General features: G+C 35.4%; 1 protein-coding gene across 6 annotated transcripts in view; it reads right to left on the bottom strand.

Annotated features, from left to right (window-relative positions):
- Nucleotides 1-15017, bottom strand: part of LOC5575304 (serine/threonine-protein kinase PAK 1) — a 190676-nt gene that overhangs the window by 159308 nt on the left and 16351 nt on the right. For all 6 annotated transcript variants that reach the window (XM_021852834.1, XM_021852830.1, XM_021852832.1 and 3 more), the window contains one exon: nt 6353-6507. In XM_021852834.1, coding sequence (XP_021708526.1) covers nt 6353-6507 — 155 coding nt within the window. The remainder of the gene's footprint in view (nt 1-6352; nt 6508-15017) is intronic.

The raw sequence follows: 15017 nt of genomic DNA, 5'->3' as shown, positions 1-15017 counted from the left end.
AAGGCCGGTGAAAACAAGATCACTGTACTGCCTAAGTTCAATGATTTTATCACGACTCGCTACAGTAGACATGACAAATTGTATACGGATGGCTCCAAAGATAACGGACATATCGGCGCCGGTGTAGTCACGGGTAGTAGCAATCTGAGCTTCCGCCTCCCAGATTCATGCGGAATATTTTCTGCGGAAGCCTTTGCTTTAAAAATAGCTGTCTCTAATGTACAAAGGGCAAAAACGATTATTTTGACTGATTCGGCGAGCTGCATTGACGCGCTAGGTGGAGGTCGATCCAAACACCCATGGATCCAATCCATCGAGGAGATGGTTGTGGGAAAAGACATCACTTTTAGCTGGATTCCTGGACACGCCGGCATTGCTGGCAATGAGAAAGCGGATGAGCTAGCGAAGCAAGGAAGGACTCTAACGCCTGTGGACATTCCCATACCAGCCCAAGACGCAATTCGTACTATGAAAAGTAAAATATGGGAAGTTTGGGAGTTGGAATGGCATCGAAGTCAAGTGCATCTACGTGAAATCAAACCAACACCCACTAGGTATTCAGACCGGAAGTCTCCATGCGAACAACGAGTTCTGTCACGAATGCGGATAGGACACACACGCATCACCCACGCTCATCTGATGAGTTCCAACCCCCCACCAACATGCAATTTCTGCGGAGTGCATATAACAGTACGTCATCTTCTGGTTGACTGCAAAGGATTGGAGCCAAATAGAAAACGCTGTGGTATTACCGGATCGCTCAATGAAATATTAGCCTACAACAAAGACAGAGAGGAAGCAGTAATACGATTCTTGATAGACTGTAATTTATTTAAAGAAATCTAATAACTCATCTATAGTAACAATGTAACTAACTACTACAAATAATTAATCTGACACGAATGCCACGCTGGTGGTAAAGTGTCACAAATAAACTAATAATAATAATAATTTCAAGGATGCTCAATACTTCGTTGCCATCACAGGCATTCCATGTTTTTTAGTTTATAGATGTCTAATGATGATTTTAAACTATTTCATTTTTATTAAAGTCAGTTTTGCATATAAATATTCACAGTTTTGAAGGTGTTAACAATACTGTTGGAAATGTCGGTACTAAACAATTCGCTGGTACTAAGCCTGCATGTAAACCTTGAACACTTAACAAAATGTTGTGTAAGCTTCAGTGTGCATTGCTGAACTCATTTGTGAAATCGTGCAACATTACAGGAATATTGTTTTGCCCATAAAACCGATTATTGTCGAATAACGTGCTTATTTGAAGGGAAATTGCATACATTTAGGCGTATTGTGCAGATTTACAAAGTTTAATTTTGCAATAAAATGATGATATACACGAGTTGTAAGAATTTTGACATCATTTTCAGATTCAGGAGACCCAAATTTAGTAGATAGGAAAATTTTACATTCTAAAATATGCTTTATTATATAGTGATCAATTTCGCCCCAATGTGTCATTTTCAATTTTTGACATTAAAACTAATTTTATGAATTGTGAAATTTTATTTCATAAAAAATCGTTTACATAAACTGATAGAGATTAATGAAGTACTGATTTTACTGAAATAAATTTAACATTTTTTTGATTCTAAAGGAAAAGATGTCAACAATTTGTGAAAAAGTGATCAATTTGCCCCCAGATTACTTAAATTCATTAACTCATTTTATTTTATCTAAAAATATCTTCTCAAGAAGTATTTTAAATTTTGCAAAACCCCCCCTAGAACCAAATTCTGGTTGCGCTACTGGTCCACATAATTACCAGCTTGAGATAAAATTTAGTTAAAACAAAAATATCGAACAACTACCGAAAAGCTAAACATTACATATAATTTGCAATTGGATTAGATGGACAAATTGATGTGAAGATTTGCGTTAGGGGTAACGCGCCCTAACTAGAGATCAGGGAGTCGTGAGTTCGATTCTCACTGAGAAGACGTGTAACTTTTTCGCAAATCTTCACATCAATTTGTCCATCTAATCCAATTGCAAAGGATATGTAATGTTTAGCTTTTTGGTAGTTGTTAAACTTCCACTCGGCTGGTTAACCGTAAACCACAATTCATAATTAAAAACAAGTTAAAATATCGACTTCAAATTTTCCAAATCATTTTTTTAATTATGACGATTACTTGTAATCTATACAAAACTTTTTTGTAGGAGTTGCCATTTTTGATTTGATTATTTTGAAAAACAAAGAGGTAAAAAGTTTGGCACTTTCCAAAACAGAGTCCAGATAAATTTTGGAAAAAACTAAGTGTGCAAAGTGGCTCACCTAGTCGACGTCTACACATCCAGAAAATTTCGTTGAAATCTGTGGGGGTGCTGCCAGGATGGAATAAGATTTGGCGCGAAATGGGTCTTTAACGTAACGCAATAGCAGTAGCAATGCTATTAGAACACCAAGCTAACAAGGGAAGGTCACGATGGTGTTACACGGGGTTTCCAACCGGACTATTTTTGTTAGATCCTACATGTCGAAATATGAAAAACCCCAAAGCCTTTCGGGTGATGGACCAGTGGTGTAGCCAGGAGGGGCTCTGAAAGGGGTAATTTTTTGCGTATATAATATTATTGAGTTAAATGAAAATTTGACGAAAAGATTTTTTCAGTATTTTTTGTGATAGTAAAGAAGAGAATTTATATTAATGTTTGTTTATAATGTATTTTTTTCATGCCATAGGCGTAACCAGTATGGGTTTTTCTTGACATATTATTAAAATAAAACCAAATTTGTTTAGGTGTTGATATTCCGTGCATTTCATGGTTTTCTTATTTCTTTCATAGAAGACATGCATTTTTTTCAATAGTGCAATTAGAAAGGGATTGTCAAGAATAAAGCAGTAGTGTAGACAGTAAGGGTCCATGTGGAATCATTTTGCCACTTAACCTTTTTATTTTTTTTTGTTTTTTTTTTTTTGAGCCTGTTATGGAACTAATGTGTACTGTTTGTATGCTTGTTAATTTCAGTTGTAACAAAATAATAAAATTTAAGGTGAAACTATATAAGAGACAGTTGTATTGTCTGTATTGTAACTTACGTCACACAGTGCCAAATAAACGTAAAATGGTTTTACTCTATCTTTAAATTACGTAACGCTTTTGGAAGCACTCGTGATATATTCGAGTGTTAAGGTCGGTAAAAATATATAATGCCGTTACAAAACATTAAAACAAACAAAATATTACAAATGTTTACTCTTTTGCATCAATTTGTATGTAGATTGTTTGTATCTTAACACTAGTCATTATCTCTCTCCAGAATACTTTGCATTTTCCCAAGTAGATTATTGGACAAACTAGGCTCGTCAAAACCTCGGAGCTCCTCCAATACATTCTGATTTTTTTTATTCTGACCAGTGATTGAAAACAAGCCCTTTCTGATTATTCGATTCTGATAAAAAGTCACACCATATGTAACACCATCGTGACCTTCTCTATTAAGAAAAAAATGTATCAAGAGAAAGAATATATTGAAGGCGATTTAGGGGATGGGTTGACAAGGGAAAAAAACGAAAGCAATCCCTGAAATTCTGAGGCTATTTTATTCTCCTTGAGAAAATGTAGAATAGAAAGGACGCTGAATAGAAAGATATGGACCAGTGAAACGATGCAAACAAATTTACAAACAAAAATGTTGCGGAGGTGAGGGAATTGATGAAATATTAGTTAAATACTAGTATTTGAATATAGTAAATGATAAAATGTATCAATTACTATACAGCTGTCTTTTATTCTGCTACAATTATTAATAATTCGAGCAAACTGTAATTATTAATATATTTGAAATATTAGAAAATAATCTGAAAAAAAATATCAAAAATTGCTTACATTGATGCTTTTACTGACTACACTACTGGTTTACGAACGTTCCAACAAACCTTGGAATTCTACACATATTTACAATCTGGAAAACAGTCCCATTTATGACCTCGGAGGATTTTCTTGGCAATATATCTTGTCAGTACTATTTGTATCTCCATATCTTCTTCATTATTCAACTGGCCCTTTCCAAGCTCTTCTTACTACACTACAGAAAAAACATTAAGTTTATCTCGGGTTCTATGATAGATGATAGAAAACCATGAAGTGCATGGAATATTGACACCAAAATCAATTGGATTTTATTGGAAAAGTATGACAAGAAGAACTTATTCTAGTTACGCCTATGGCATAAAAATACATTTTAAACATACGTTAATGTTAATTTTGTTCGTTACTTTCATAACAAATACTGAGAAAAATCTTTTTGTCAAATTTTCAATTAACTCAATAATATTATATTCGTACAAAATTGCCTCTTTCAGAGCCCCTCCTGGCTACACCACTGGCCCATCACCCGAAAGGCTTTGTGGTTTTTCATATTTCGACATGCAGAATCTAACAAAAATAGTCCGATTGAAAACCCCGTGTAACACCATCGTGACCTTCCCTTGTAAGTAGCAGGCTCTGTCCTAGTGAAGGGATAATGCCAAAAACAAGAAGAAAAAGGATCCTGCCACGTTGAAATGAAGATCAGTGAACGGAAGAGAAGCAACAAAGACATTATCCTCTCATATTATTGTTGCAACAATCTTATTACGCAACAACAGTTTATCACAACTTGAACAGAATGTGACAAAGATTGCTCACCGCGTGCGTAGTGATTTTCTAACCCTTCCATTGCAATGTGTTCCAATGTGTTTAAAATAAAGGATTTATCGCGAATTGAAAAAGTTGCAACAATATTGCCCTTGCATTTGTCATGACAATTTTTCTTGAGTTTGTATCCCAATCCGCAGAAGTTGGGACAAACGATTGTAAGTGCGCTTGCTTTGTTGTTTGTTTTGCGTCTGTTTCAGTGATAATTTGATTGTCTGATCAGGCGTCGAGAAAGACGTATCATAATAGTCTATCACATCAGTGGTCATGTTTTAGAGATTCTTAGAAAATTTCATGTTTTTTTGGTGTTTTCTTGTTATATTATTTTTACAATTCATATAGAACGTGGGCTTTGATAGAACCTTCTATCCTCTGATAGAGAGAAAATGCATTTTCTTTCCACAAAATATCATTAATAGCAATACCCCAAAACAGCATACCTTTATTGCAGGGCTTAACTCGAAGTGAAGCCGAAAATAGCACTTCTAAAATAGAATCTGTACAACAATCGATTTCAATTTCAGATAATACGTCGCGACAGCATTGATTGGACGTTGTTGGCAGTGACATCCCTTTGATTGCTTCAGTCCATGGATACAAATCTCCCTGATAAGAGTATGAAGTACAAGTTCATTTCAACCCAAATCTTTCATACTTCGCGAATTTGTTGTGCCACGAGCAGCTGTTTTCGCGGTTGGAAATTTCTCTGATGAATTCCATTACATCGTAAACCAATCATCCCTCACATGGTAAAAGATAATTTGTGCAGTGATGACCTTTACGTTAGTAAATGAACGACAACAGTCCCAAAATAGCCAAAAGCCCCGCTTTTCGAGCATCGAGCATAACCCATACCCTGTCCCGAAATGCGAACCAATTTATCGTGATTCTGTCAAGAGAGGAGAAAAATAGCTTGGCTGGGAGGAAAGCGCGAACCAAAAACGGAAAACTTACTTTTACGTCATCAAATATTCACAACGAGATCTCCAAATCCGACGTTCAAAGCGCGCACAAAAGCAAAAGGTCACACATACACAATACTTGTACCGAAGAAGCATAAATGCAAAAACTCATAAATAATCATCTCACCACAAACCGACACGGCTGAAGCATACCTCGCCGCCAATCAAGTGCATCAGCGAAACAACGAGTGAGAGGTTACTTTCCGATTCTGGTCCTTTGAAGAAGATACTATCGCAAAAGACCCCTTCCCAATGCACTCACACACGCTGTAGGTGTACACATCGAAAAATAAATAGTAATATCACGTCAGTTTCGATGCACATCACTTGCGAAGTTTTTATTACGTGAAATTCTACTCGAATTATTGTAATAACATAGACAAAATGATCTGAATTGACCAGTCACGCTGTTCCATACACGTTATTACAATAATTCGAATGTAATTTTCAATTGTTCCTTGGAATGACCTTTACAACGCGAGTGATGCGAATCGAGAATGATGTAATTTTACAGTTGTTTTTGTCTCAGTGTAGGTGCAGAACTCCACCCAAGAGGAAGACAGCTTTTCAACGATTCGATTCTACTCAACTCATCAACGCAACTGGCAACGAATAACTTTCAAACGGAAAAACCTATCCGAAATGCATGCACTGCCAAAATGTAAGATGTATATAGGAATATATGTAGTAGCAGATGGGTGCCTTTTTCCTGGTGGGTGGGTACTTACCGTAAATTCTCCGGTGATGGCGTCGAAGCCCACGTGGACCGTGTGCTCGAAGTTGGTCGGGTAGGAGATGTTCGGTTTTGAGTCATTGTGGGACGCTTTGGAGACTTTGATTTTGTTTTTGAGCGTTTTCTTCTTGCGGTCGGCATCGTCCGGTTCTGTGGGGGTGGGAGAAAAGATGTGTGACAGAATTAGTATTGACGGTTTTGAATGAAGTGCTTTGCTGTCGATAATACGGTCCTACAGCCCTTTCCCAATTTTAGATCCAAACGCTTAAATTTAGGTCAAAAACACATGTTTATTCAATTTTTCTATGTTTTTTGTTTGTTTAAGTCCAAAAAACTTTTTTTTTGTTTCTTTAGATTTGTTCACTCCCCTTGGCTTAAACTCAAATTTTGGGTGTATTTTGTATTCCGTGTCTCTTCCGAAATGTCAGATAGGAACAACCCCAATGCACACTGGGCCAGTAGCAGAATTTAGTCAGACAAAACCTCTAGCGCTTTAGGAGTGCATTTTTTCGGGTTGGTGTCAAAGGAGACTTATCATGAATTTGTTTGTTCTTCAATTTGATGATAAAAGTTAGTTGGAAATTTCGCCGCATAGGTGGCGCTGCGATGCAAACTTTTTTGTTTTGCGTCCTAGAGCTTTCGCGTCTTCGGCAATGTTTTAGAACGTGTAAAAATACGACAAGTTGCGGAAAACACCAAAGTTCTAGGACTTCAAATAGCAAAGTTATGGTAAAAAATGTGTAAATCACTTAAATTTACTTAAATACGTCGCTTAATTACGATAAAATGCATGTACTGTATGAAAAAAATATCTTATTTTTATAAAAATACTTGAATTTTTGAACTAATTATTGTAAAAATATAATACTTTTCAACATAACTCCACTCAAAAAGTTGCAAGTTTTTGCAAAAACTTATCAATGTTCCGAAATATGCTATATTTCATCTACCGAATATCAAAGTTTGCCAGATGTATATTTTGATACACTTGAGATATCTAAATTCAAAATAACCATCTTTTTCATATAAATGGAATGGACTTATCATTAATTTTGTCATTATTCTACAAGATTTTTGACACATTGCGTCACTTAAGATTTGTAAATCCAATACTTTTATTTTGATACTTGTGATTTGTGAATTGTGATTTATGTCAGAGAGAACTGTCTCGACACGGTCATAACAGGATGTAAAAAAAAAATTATAGCAAGCCACAGCGAAGTTCTAATTAGACAGTTGCTGGAGATGACAAAAGAGCCACACAACAATATGGAAATATCTAGACACTGAAACACCTGACGAACAAAAAGTATTTGATTAATAAATTTTGACTGACGCAATGTGTCAACAATGTTGTAGTACAATGATAAAATTAATAATAAGTCATTCCATAGAGTAAAGTGGGGCAAAAGTTCGAGTGGGGCAAGAGTTTCTTTTTAAGATTTCTAGCTCAAATCAAATCAAAACTTAGTAATGTCATGGTGGTTCGAATGCTATTCAAGTAAAAGACTTTCGCTCCAAATATCATAAAAATCGATTGAGATTTGGAAAAGTTATGGCAATTTGTTGTTTTTCGACGTAAATATTGTAATATTTGGTCAAACTTTCGATGCATGGAACCAAATGAAGATAAAATCTTTTTCAATATTTTATGTAAGGGCGTTTCTAGGCCTATCATAAGGATGCTTTGACGTGTATTAGTTTTTCCATAAATAGTTGGAATCAATTTTTGGCCCATAGCGGGGCAAAAGTTTGAATCTGCGGGGCAAAAGTTCGATCTACATATTATCTTCAAATTTAGCGAAATTTGCCTGATCGTGCGAAAAATGTCACAAACTTTTACGTGTTCACTTAGTTTTGCGAAAAACTGCTATTTTTTGGGTGTATTACCCTGTTTTGGGCATTTTTTGATGAAAATTTAGTGTGTATTTTTCGGCAAACATAAGTTTACGGCTGGTATAATGTATGCCTGGTATTAAAGTATTGATATTTTGTGTTTTAGCCAACGAACTTTTGCCCCACACTAGATTCGAACATTTGCCCCACCGGTGGGGCAAAAATTCGTTTAAGACAATCAATTTTGAAACTGTTATAACTAAATATGGGTAAATATTTTGACACAAGTTTTTTCAGCAAAGTTATAGCCAATATGTTGAAGGTTCACTGTATGGTATTTGTTTTGTTTCAACTGCTATTATATTCCTGGGAACTTTGATTATACCACTAAGGTCGAACTTTTGCCCCACCTTACTCTATATATGAAAAAGGTGGTTATTTTGAATTCAGATATCTCAAATATATCAAAATATACTTCCGGCAAACTTTGACATTTGGTAGATGAAATTTAGCGTATTTGGGATCATTGATAAGTTTTTGCAAAAATTAGCAAATTTTTGAGAAAAGTTTTGGTAGAAATTATGATATTTTTACAATAATTTGTTCAAAAAATCAAATATTTATATAAAAGTAAGATTTTTTTCCATACAGTACATGCATGTTATCGAAATTAAGAGAAGACTGGTTTTTAAAATGAAACATTTTACGATTTTGACGTAAAAAGTAGAAAAAACGTAAAATTTAAGTGATTTGCACATTTTTTACCATAACTTTGTTATTTGAGGTCCTAGAACTTTGGTGTTTTCCGCAACTTGTAGTATTTTTACACGTTTTAAAACATTGCCGAAGACGCGAAAGCTCTAGGACGCAAAACAAAAAAGTTTGCATCGCAGCGCCACCTATGCGGCGAAGTTTCCAACTAACTTTTACCATCAAATTGAAGAACACACAAATACAAGATAAGTCTCCTTTGACACCAACCCGAAAAAAATCACTCCTAAAGCGCTAGAGGTTTTGTCTGGCTAAATTCTGCTCCTGACCCAGTGTGCAATGTTAAGACTAAACCCCTTGTGGAGTTTTTGTCAACTAAGCGAAGGTTAAACATGATCAAAAGTGGCAATGTTCATTTATGGACCCAATTTTTAAATTAAAATTTAAATACGATATATCAGTTATTTGAGAGGGGAAAATTGCTTTAGTGTTCTTTCGTGTTATTAAATAAAAACAAGATTCCATTAAACATTTTAGGACCCTATTCTCGATCCGAGCTGGTCACTGTTTATTTTTTTTTTTTTCGTTGTTATGAAATACTCATCATTCTGTTCAAAAAGCTTTTTAAAAAATGTTTAGTGATATGTAGAAAAAAGAAAGTTGATGAGATGAAAGATAGGGAAAACGCAGAATTTTTGCTGGTTTTAAATTTGATTAAATCTTGGTCCAATTGTAAGATTTCAGTTTAAAGGTTATATTTCCTTATAAAGGGCTGTCCGTAAGAAATCTGGAAATAAAAAAAATGACCATATGGTTTATCAACGTTTTTCAATTTATTTTTTTACGTGTCCTGTTAAACCACATACATAGATTGCGATTACGTTGAGATTGCCTTCTGCTCACGTTTTTCAGATGCTTCAGAGTTTAAGAACGTTCTCTTTTATAATAGAATCGAATTGAATTTCACAATGGTGTTGCAATACCTCATGCTTCTACAACAGTAGAATTCGTTGAAGATTAAAAAAAAATACAATTTTCGTTTGCAACGCTATGTTTATGTCAAAATAGCTTTCGATCAGAGTGAATCTAGATAAGAGTGGCGTCAATGTCAAAATTGGAACAGCGTCAAACTGTCATCTCCATACAAATCCGCGTTCCAATCGAGCAGGAGACCTGTCAAAACTGGAACATGACGTAACTCTTGTTTACAGGCACTCTACTTTCGATGTATGTTTCATGTTTATCCCAATCATTTTTTTGATAATACATGCATCAAAGAAGACGTAAATTTACCTGACTTTTTATAAGAGTGCACTTCCGCAATTGTTGTTTGAGAGCTTTCTCTACCAAATGATCACGACTGTTTAGGCCCCTTAGATGTATTTTGAATGAATGCTTCAAGAATGCCGAGAGGAATATTTTCATCTGCTCTTCTCAAAATTTCTCCGAAAATATTTGGCTATCTCGGTGGATAAAAATAACCAGAGTGGACACTGTCTACTTGACAGTCATTTTTAATGGAACTAGATGAGTCAAAGGTATTTAAAATCATGAAGATTGAGCCGTCACATGTCTAGTCTTCCGGTGACCAAAAAGGACCAAAATAAGCATTCATTTAACCTATTGGCGGAAAACATCCAAACACCAAAAGTTCTAAAGACTTAGACGTGATGTATTTGGTTTTGTAGCATAAATTAGAGGAATTTTATCGAATTTTCTAGATTTACAAACTGTACCAAACATTCAGTTAATGCCCTATGGTAGGATGATCCCTATCCCAAAGACCAAATAAATAGTACAAATGGAAATTTTACACATCCAATAACTTACTTCTTGGATGGAAACAAAATTTATTGTTATGGAGTTGTGTTTGACCCTTCGACCTTGGCGCTTACTCCTGCGGGGGCGGGCGATGAGGGCAGGATCAAACATGTCGCGCATCGGTCGAGTAAAGTAAAAAAGTGCCGCGATCGCTTAGTTGTGTTTGATCCTTCGACCTTGACGCTTGCTCCTGGGAAGTGCGTTAAGAAAGCCCGAGCAGTCGTCAATTGTTTCCCTCTCGGGTCGCGCGCCTATTTTCTCTGAGTGCTTTTATATAGCCGAGCAAACGAGTGAAGCTGAAAGTGGATTGTTACTGCTCAAGGATGACGGATCAATTGGTGAGCTTGTTTCATGCTACTATTTTTAAACTATAAAATATGTATGACTGCACCTTTTATTGTTACAACGGTGAGACGTAAATATGATTTTTCAACAAACTATGAAAGGTTCGTTACTGTGAGTGTTGACATAAACTCTGATTCATGAATTATTTATGTCTACTTTTTTTTATTTTCAAAACACCTTTTTCCTTTTACCTTTATTTTTGTTACTGAAAAAACTTTGATTGGTTCGACACTACGAGTGTAGACTTTCGAAAGGTTCATTTTATTCAACATACTTTGAAAGGTTCGTCACGTCAAGTGTCGGCATAATTTTTCTCTACATAGATATTGTTCATATCAAATGCAAATATTATATTTACATATAAGCATGTTTATATCTTACCAATAATTATTTGTCATGGTCTAATCTAATTCTGTGACCCAACGATCCTCCCCATTAACAAACATCCTTCTCAGTAACCTTTGTGGAGATGCAGAGGCAAACACGGTCTCCAGATAGCAAAGGTTACACACTAACATTCCTTCCCCCAATCCCACCTGACTGCAAGGACGTGGCCGGCGCCGTTATTGACCATGTATAAATAGAAGCACTGAATTATGCACATTGAAGAAGATTATGGCCAATCCCAGCCGATTTTCTAGTTGATTCTTTGTGCATTTTCACTGACTTCGGTCAATCACGGAATAGCAACCATTGATATGTGTAGTCAGTCTAAGTTAAGCTAAGCTAAGGAAACAAAATTTATTGTTATGATTTTCCAGATTGATGAACGATGGATTCTTTAAAAGACTTTTTTCACCGTCTTTTCCGAAGTAGCAAATTTTCCAGTAGCAAATCGAAGAAATTTTCCGAGTAGCAAATCGAAGCTGCTTCTAACCTAAGCTTTACAATTGAATTGGAGAAGCAAAAGGGTGCAGCCAATCTTGGTCAGTAATTCCGGTTTTGAGGAATTTTGGCCGGAAATCTTGAACTTCATAAAGCGAATCAAGGTTTCTTCTGAACTTCATAAAGCGAATCAACTTTTCTTTAAAATTGTTGCATTTTTGCACCTGTTTTGGCCATTGCACATTGGTCCCAAAGCCATATCTAGGAAGACAAAAATGATTGTGCCTAAACCGTCAATTTTAGATATATGGTGTCTTCGGCAAAGTTTCTCCATATTTTTCAGACATTTTTATTAGAGATGTGAAATCAGGGTGGCCCACATGGTTCACGAGATCAGCACATAAACTTTTTTGCTGACGCATTTAGGACTACACAATGTTCTACAATGTTTTAAAACAACCGATTTGAAGCAACTTTGCCGAAGAATCCAAATTTCTATCTCTTATGGTTCGCGAGTTATGATTTTTTTTATCTAAAAAGTTAGGGTGGTACTGAAAAATCAGTTTTTTCTTGATAACTTTTTATACGATAATTTCTCGCAAAAACTTTGTTCCGAGCACTTTTAGAACTTTTGATTGCGCAACTTTTTGCCGAAGAAACTACTGTTCTATCTCTTATAGTTACAGAGTTATCAGAAATTTTCTTCGAAAAAATGGTTATTTTCAAATGCCGATATCTCCGAAAGGCGCAAACGGATTTTCAATCTTTTGTCAGCATTAGAAAGATTATCTTTTTCTCTGTTTATGGTGAAAAAACTGTGAGGACGTTTTTTGTTTGAAACGATTGAAAAAAAATAGAAAATAATATGTTTTTAACCGAAAATTGTCCATAACTTGAAAAATATTCGAGATAGCTCTTTGGTGCCTTCAGCAAAAATGTGCAAAATTGAAAGTTCTGAAAGTGCTTCATACAAACTATTCATAAAAAATCAACGCTTTAAGATATATTCACCATAAACCGAATTTTATATGATAAAGATAACGAAAAAAGAGATATTTGCTGGAACAACCGGAATAACTGTATGTAAAATCATTTAAAATTGAAAATGCACAATCATTTTTGTCTTCCTAGATATGGCTTTGGGACCAATGTGCATTGTGTTCCTGATGCGTCAGCCTGCATAAAAAATCATCGTAGGAGGCGAATTCAGGAACCGACACTAAAAACTTGGCGAATGCTGATGCAAGTGGTCCAGTATTCACTACCCCATTTTTTCAAACAAAACAAAGTTTCTGATCAGTTTTCATATTTTTCCTTCTGAGCATGGATTAAAAGCTGTCGTTTAACGTATTGACAGTAATCAAAAGTCTTTTAATTTATTTAGAAACAATATTTTTCTTTAAGGGTGTGAATACTGGTACACTTCCTCGGTCCGGTTTTTGGGTTATTAAATTCACACAATCTTGTGGTAGATTTTTTTCAGAATCCTGGCCAGAATTATTACAAAAAAAAAATAGATTCTCAGAATCCTTCACACGATTTTCATGAAAATTTAGATAGAATCGTTATAAGCAATCCACAGAATCTTAGGTAAACCACTAAATCCGCACAATATTTTTCGGTAGCTTTCTTGAAGATTACAGCAAAGGATTTTTGGGCAAGATTCTGAAGGAATCCTAAGCACAATTCTTATATAAAACCTGTATGGCATTTTAGAAAAATCTTTGGCAAGATACAGAGCATGATTCTGAACTTTGGACAGAATTTTTAAGATACTACCAGGTTGGATAAATTAAGTTTATTCAGTGATATTATTACTGAACTCTGAATAAGCTATTAATACAATCCTACGCATCAATCTGAAAGGATTTCATTGTATTCATGATTACATTTACAACTTTAACAGAATCCTGCGCAAGATTATAACTGAATACCTAGGAAAGATTTTTACAGAACTTCGGGAATGATCATTTATGTATTCTTCCATTTTTTCTAAACAACCCTGCTTCCACTGCTTGGTTTTATCGATTTTTTGAATATGTTGGAGTTCATAGCGCACTAAAAAAATGGCCCAAAAATGTTGCGCCAACGCTTTAGATCAACTTGGGGTTAATCCAGACCTTAGATCAACTTCATTAGTGATTTATTATTTGATCAATGAATACTAGATTGAAAAACACTCCGTTGCCAAGAAAGTAATACACAAACAGACGTCATTTTGCGATCCTAATTTGTTTTGAATCCCAAAACTTTGGTCTAGTAACCTTCGATGCAACCTTCGATATTGGTCATATCGACATACATGTTTTGAATCCCAAAACTTTGGTCTAGTAACCTTCGAAACCTTCGATATTGGTCATATCGACATACGGAGAGAAAATTGAGTACGAAGAACCAACAGATATCGAGATATGGAGGATATCGAAATATGGAGAGTGAAAATGTATGCAGACAGAAGCGACTTATGAAATCATCGACATAGGGAGAGATATCGAGATGTAGAACATCGAGATGTGGATAGTCGACTGTATTATGTACGTGCTTTAAATAAAACTGTCAAATTCTCTTCTAATACCATTGTCATCACCATACATTTCTTCAAATATCGTTATTAGCACTTACACAATCACTTATTTTATAACGACGTGTGTAACTCACAGTTTCACCAAACACCCATTCTTATGTTGCATTAGAAAACGATTGATCACACGTTAGCTTTGAAATTTAACCACCATTACTGATTAGTACAAAGGATGCTACAGGTCGTGTAAACGGACTGAAACATCAACAACCAGCACTAGTTTATAAGTAGCTACTGAGCCCTGGCGGTCCCTCCGTTCGAAGAGGACCTGATAATATGCCGAAACATATTAACAGATCCTCCGCCTGAATGCAGCCGTTTCATGATAAATCATGAACCGTTAGAGGTGTGCCAAACTATTGGGAAGGTGATATGTTTCACAGACGGATATTATTATCTTGGCCAGGGTTCTTTTTCAGTGGTAGTCAAATCAAAATTATGAAGCAAAGAGACCACCACCCAAGTAACCATAAGCACTAATAATAAGCCCTTAATCAGCATCATAGATGTGTACATGCATTACAATAGCACTACAAATGCT

The sequence above is a fragment of the Aedes aegypti genome, chromosome 3, assembly GCF_002204515.2.
Source record: "Aedes aegypti strain LVP_AGWG chromosome 3, AaegL5.0 Primary Assembly, whole genome shotgun sequence".
In the NCBI taxonomy this organism is placed as follows: domain Eukaryota; kingdom Metazoa; phylum Arthropoda; class Insecta; order Diptera; family Culicidae; genus Aedes; species Aedes aegypti.
Note: the sequence above shows the minus strand (reverse complement) of the source record. Positions and strands in the feature narration are given on the sequence as shown.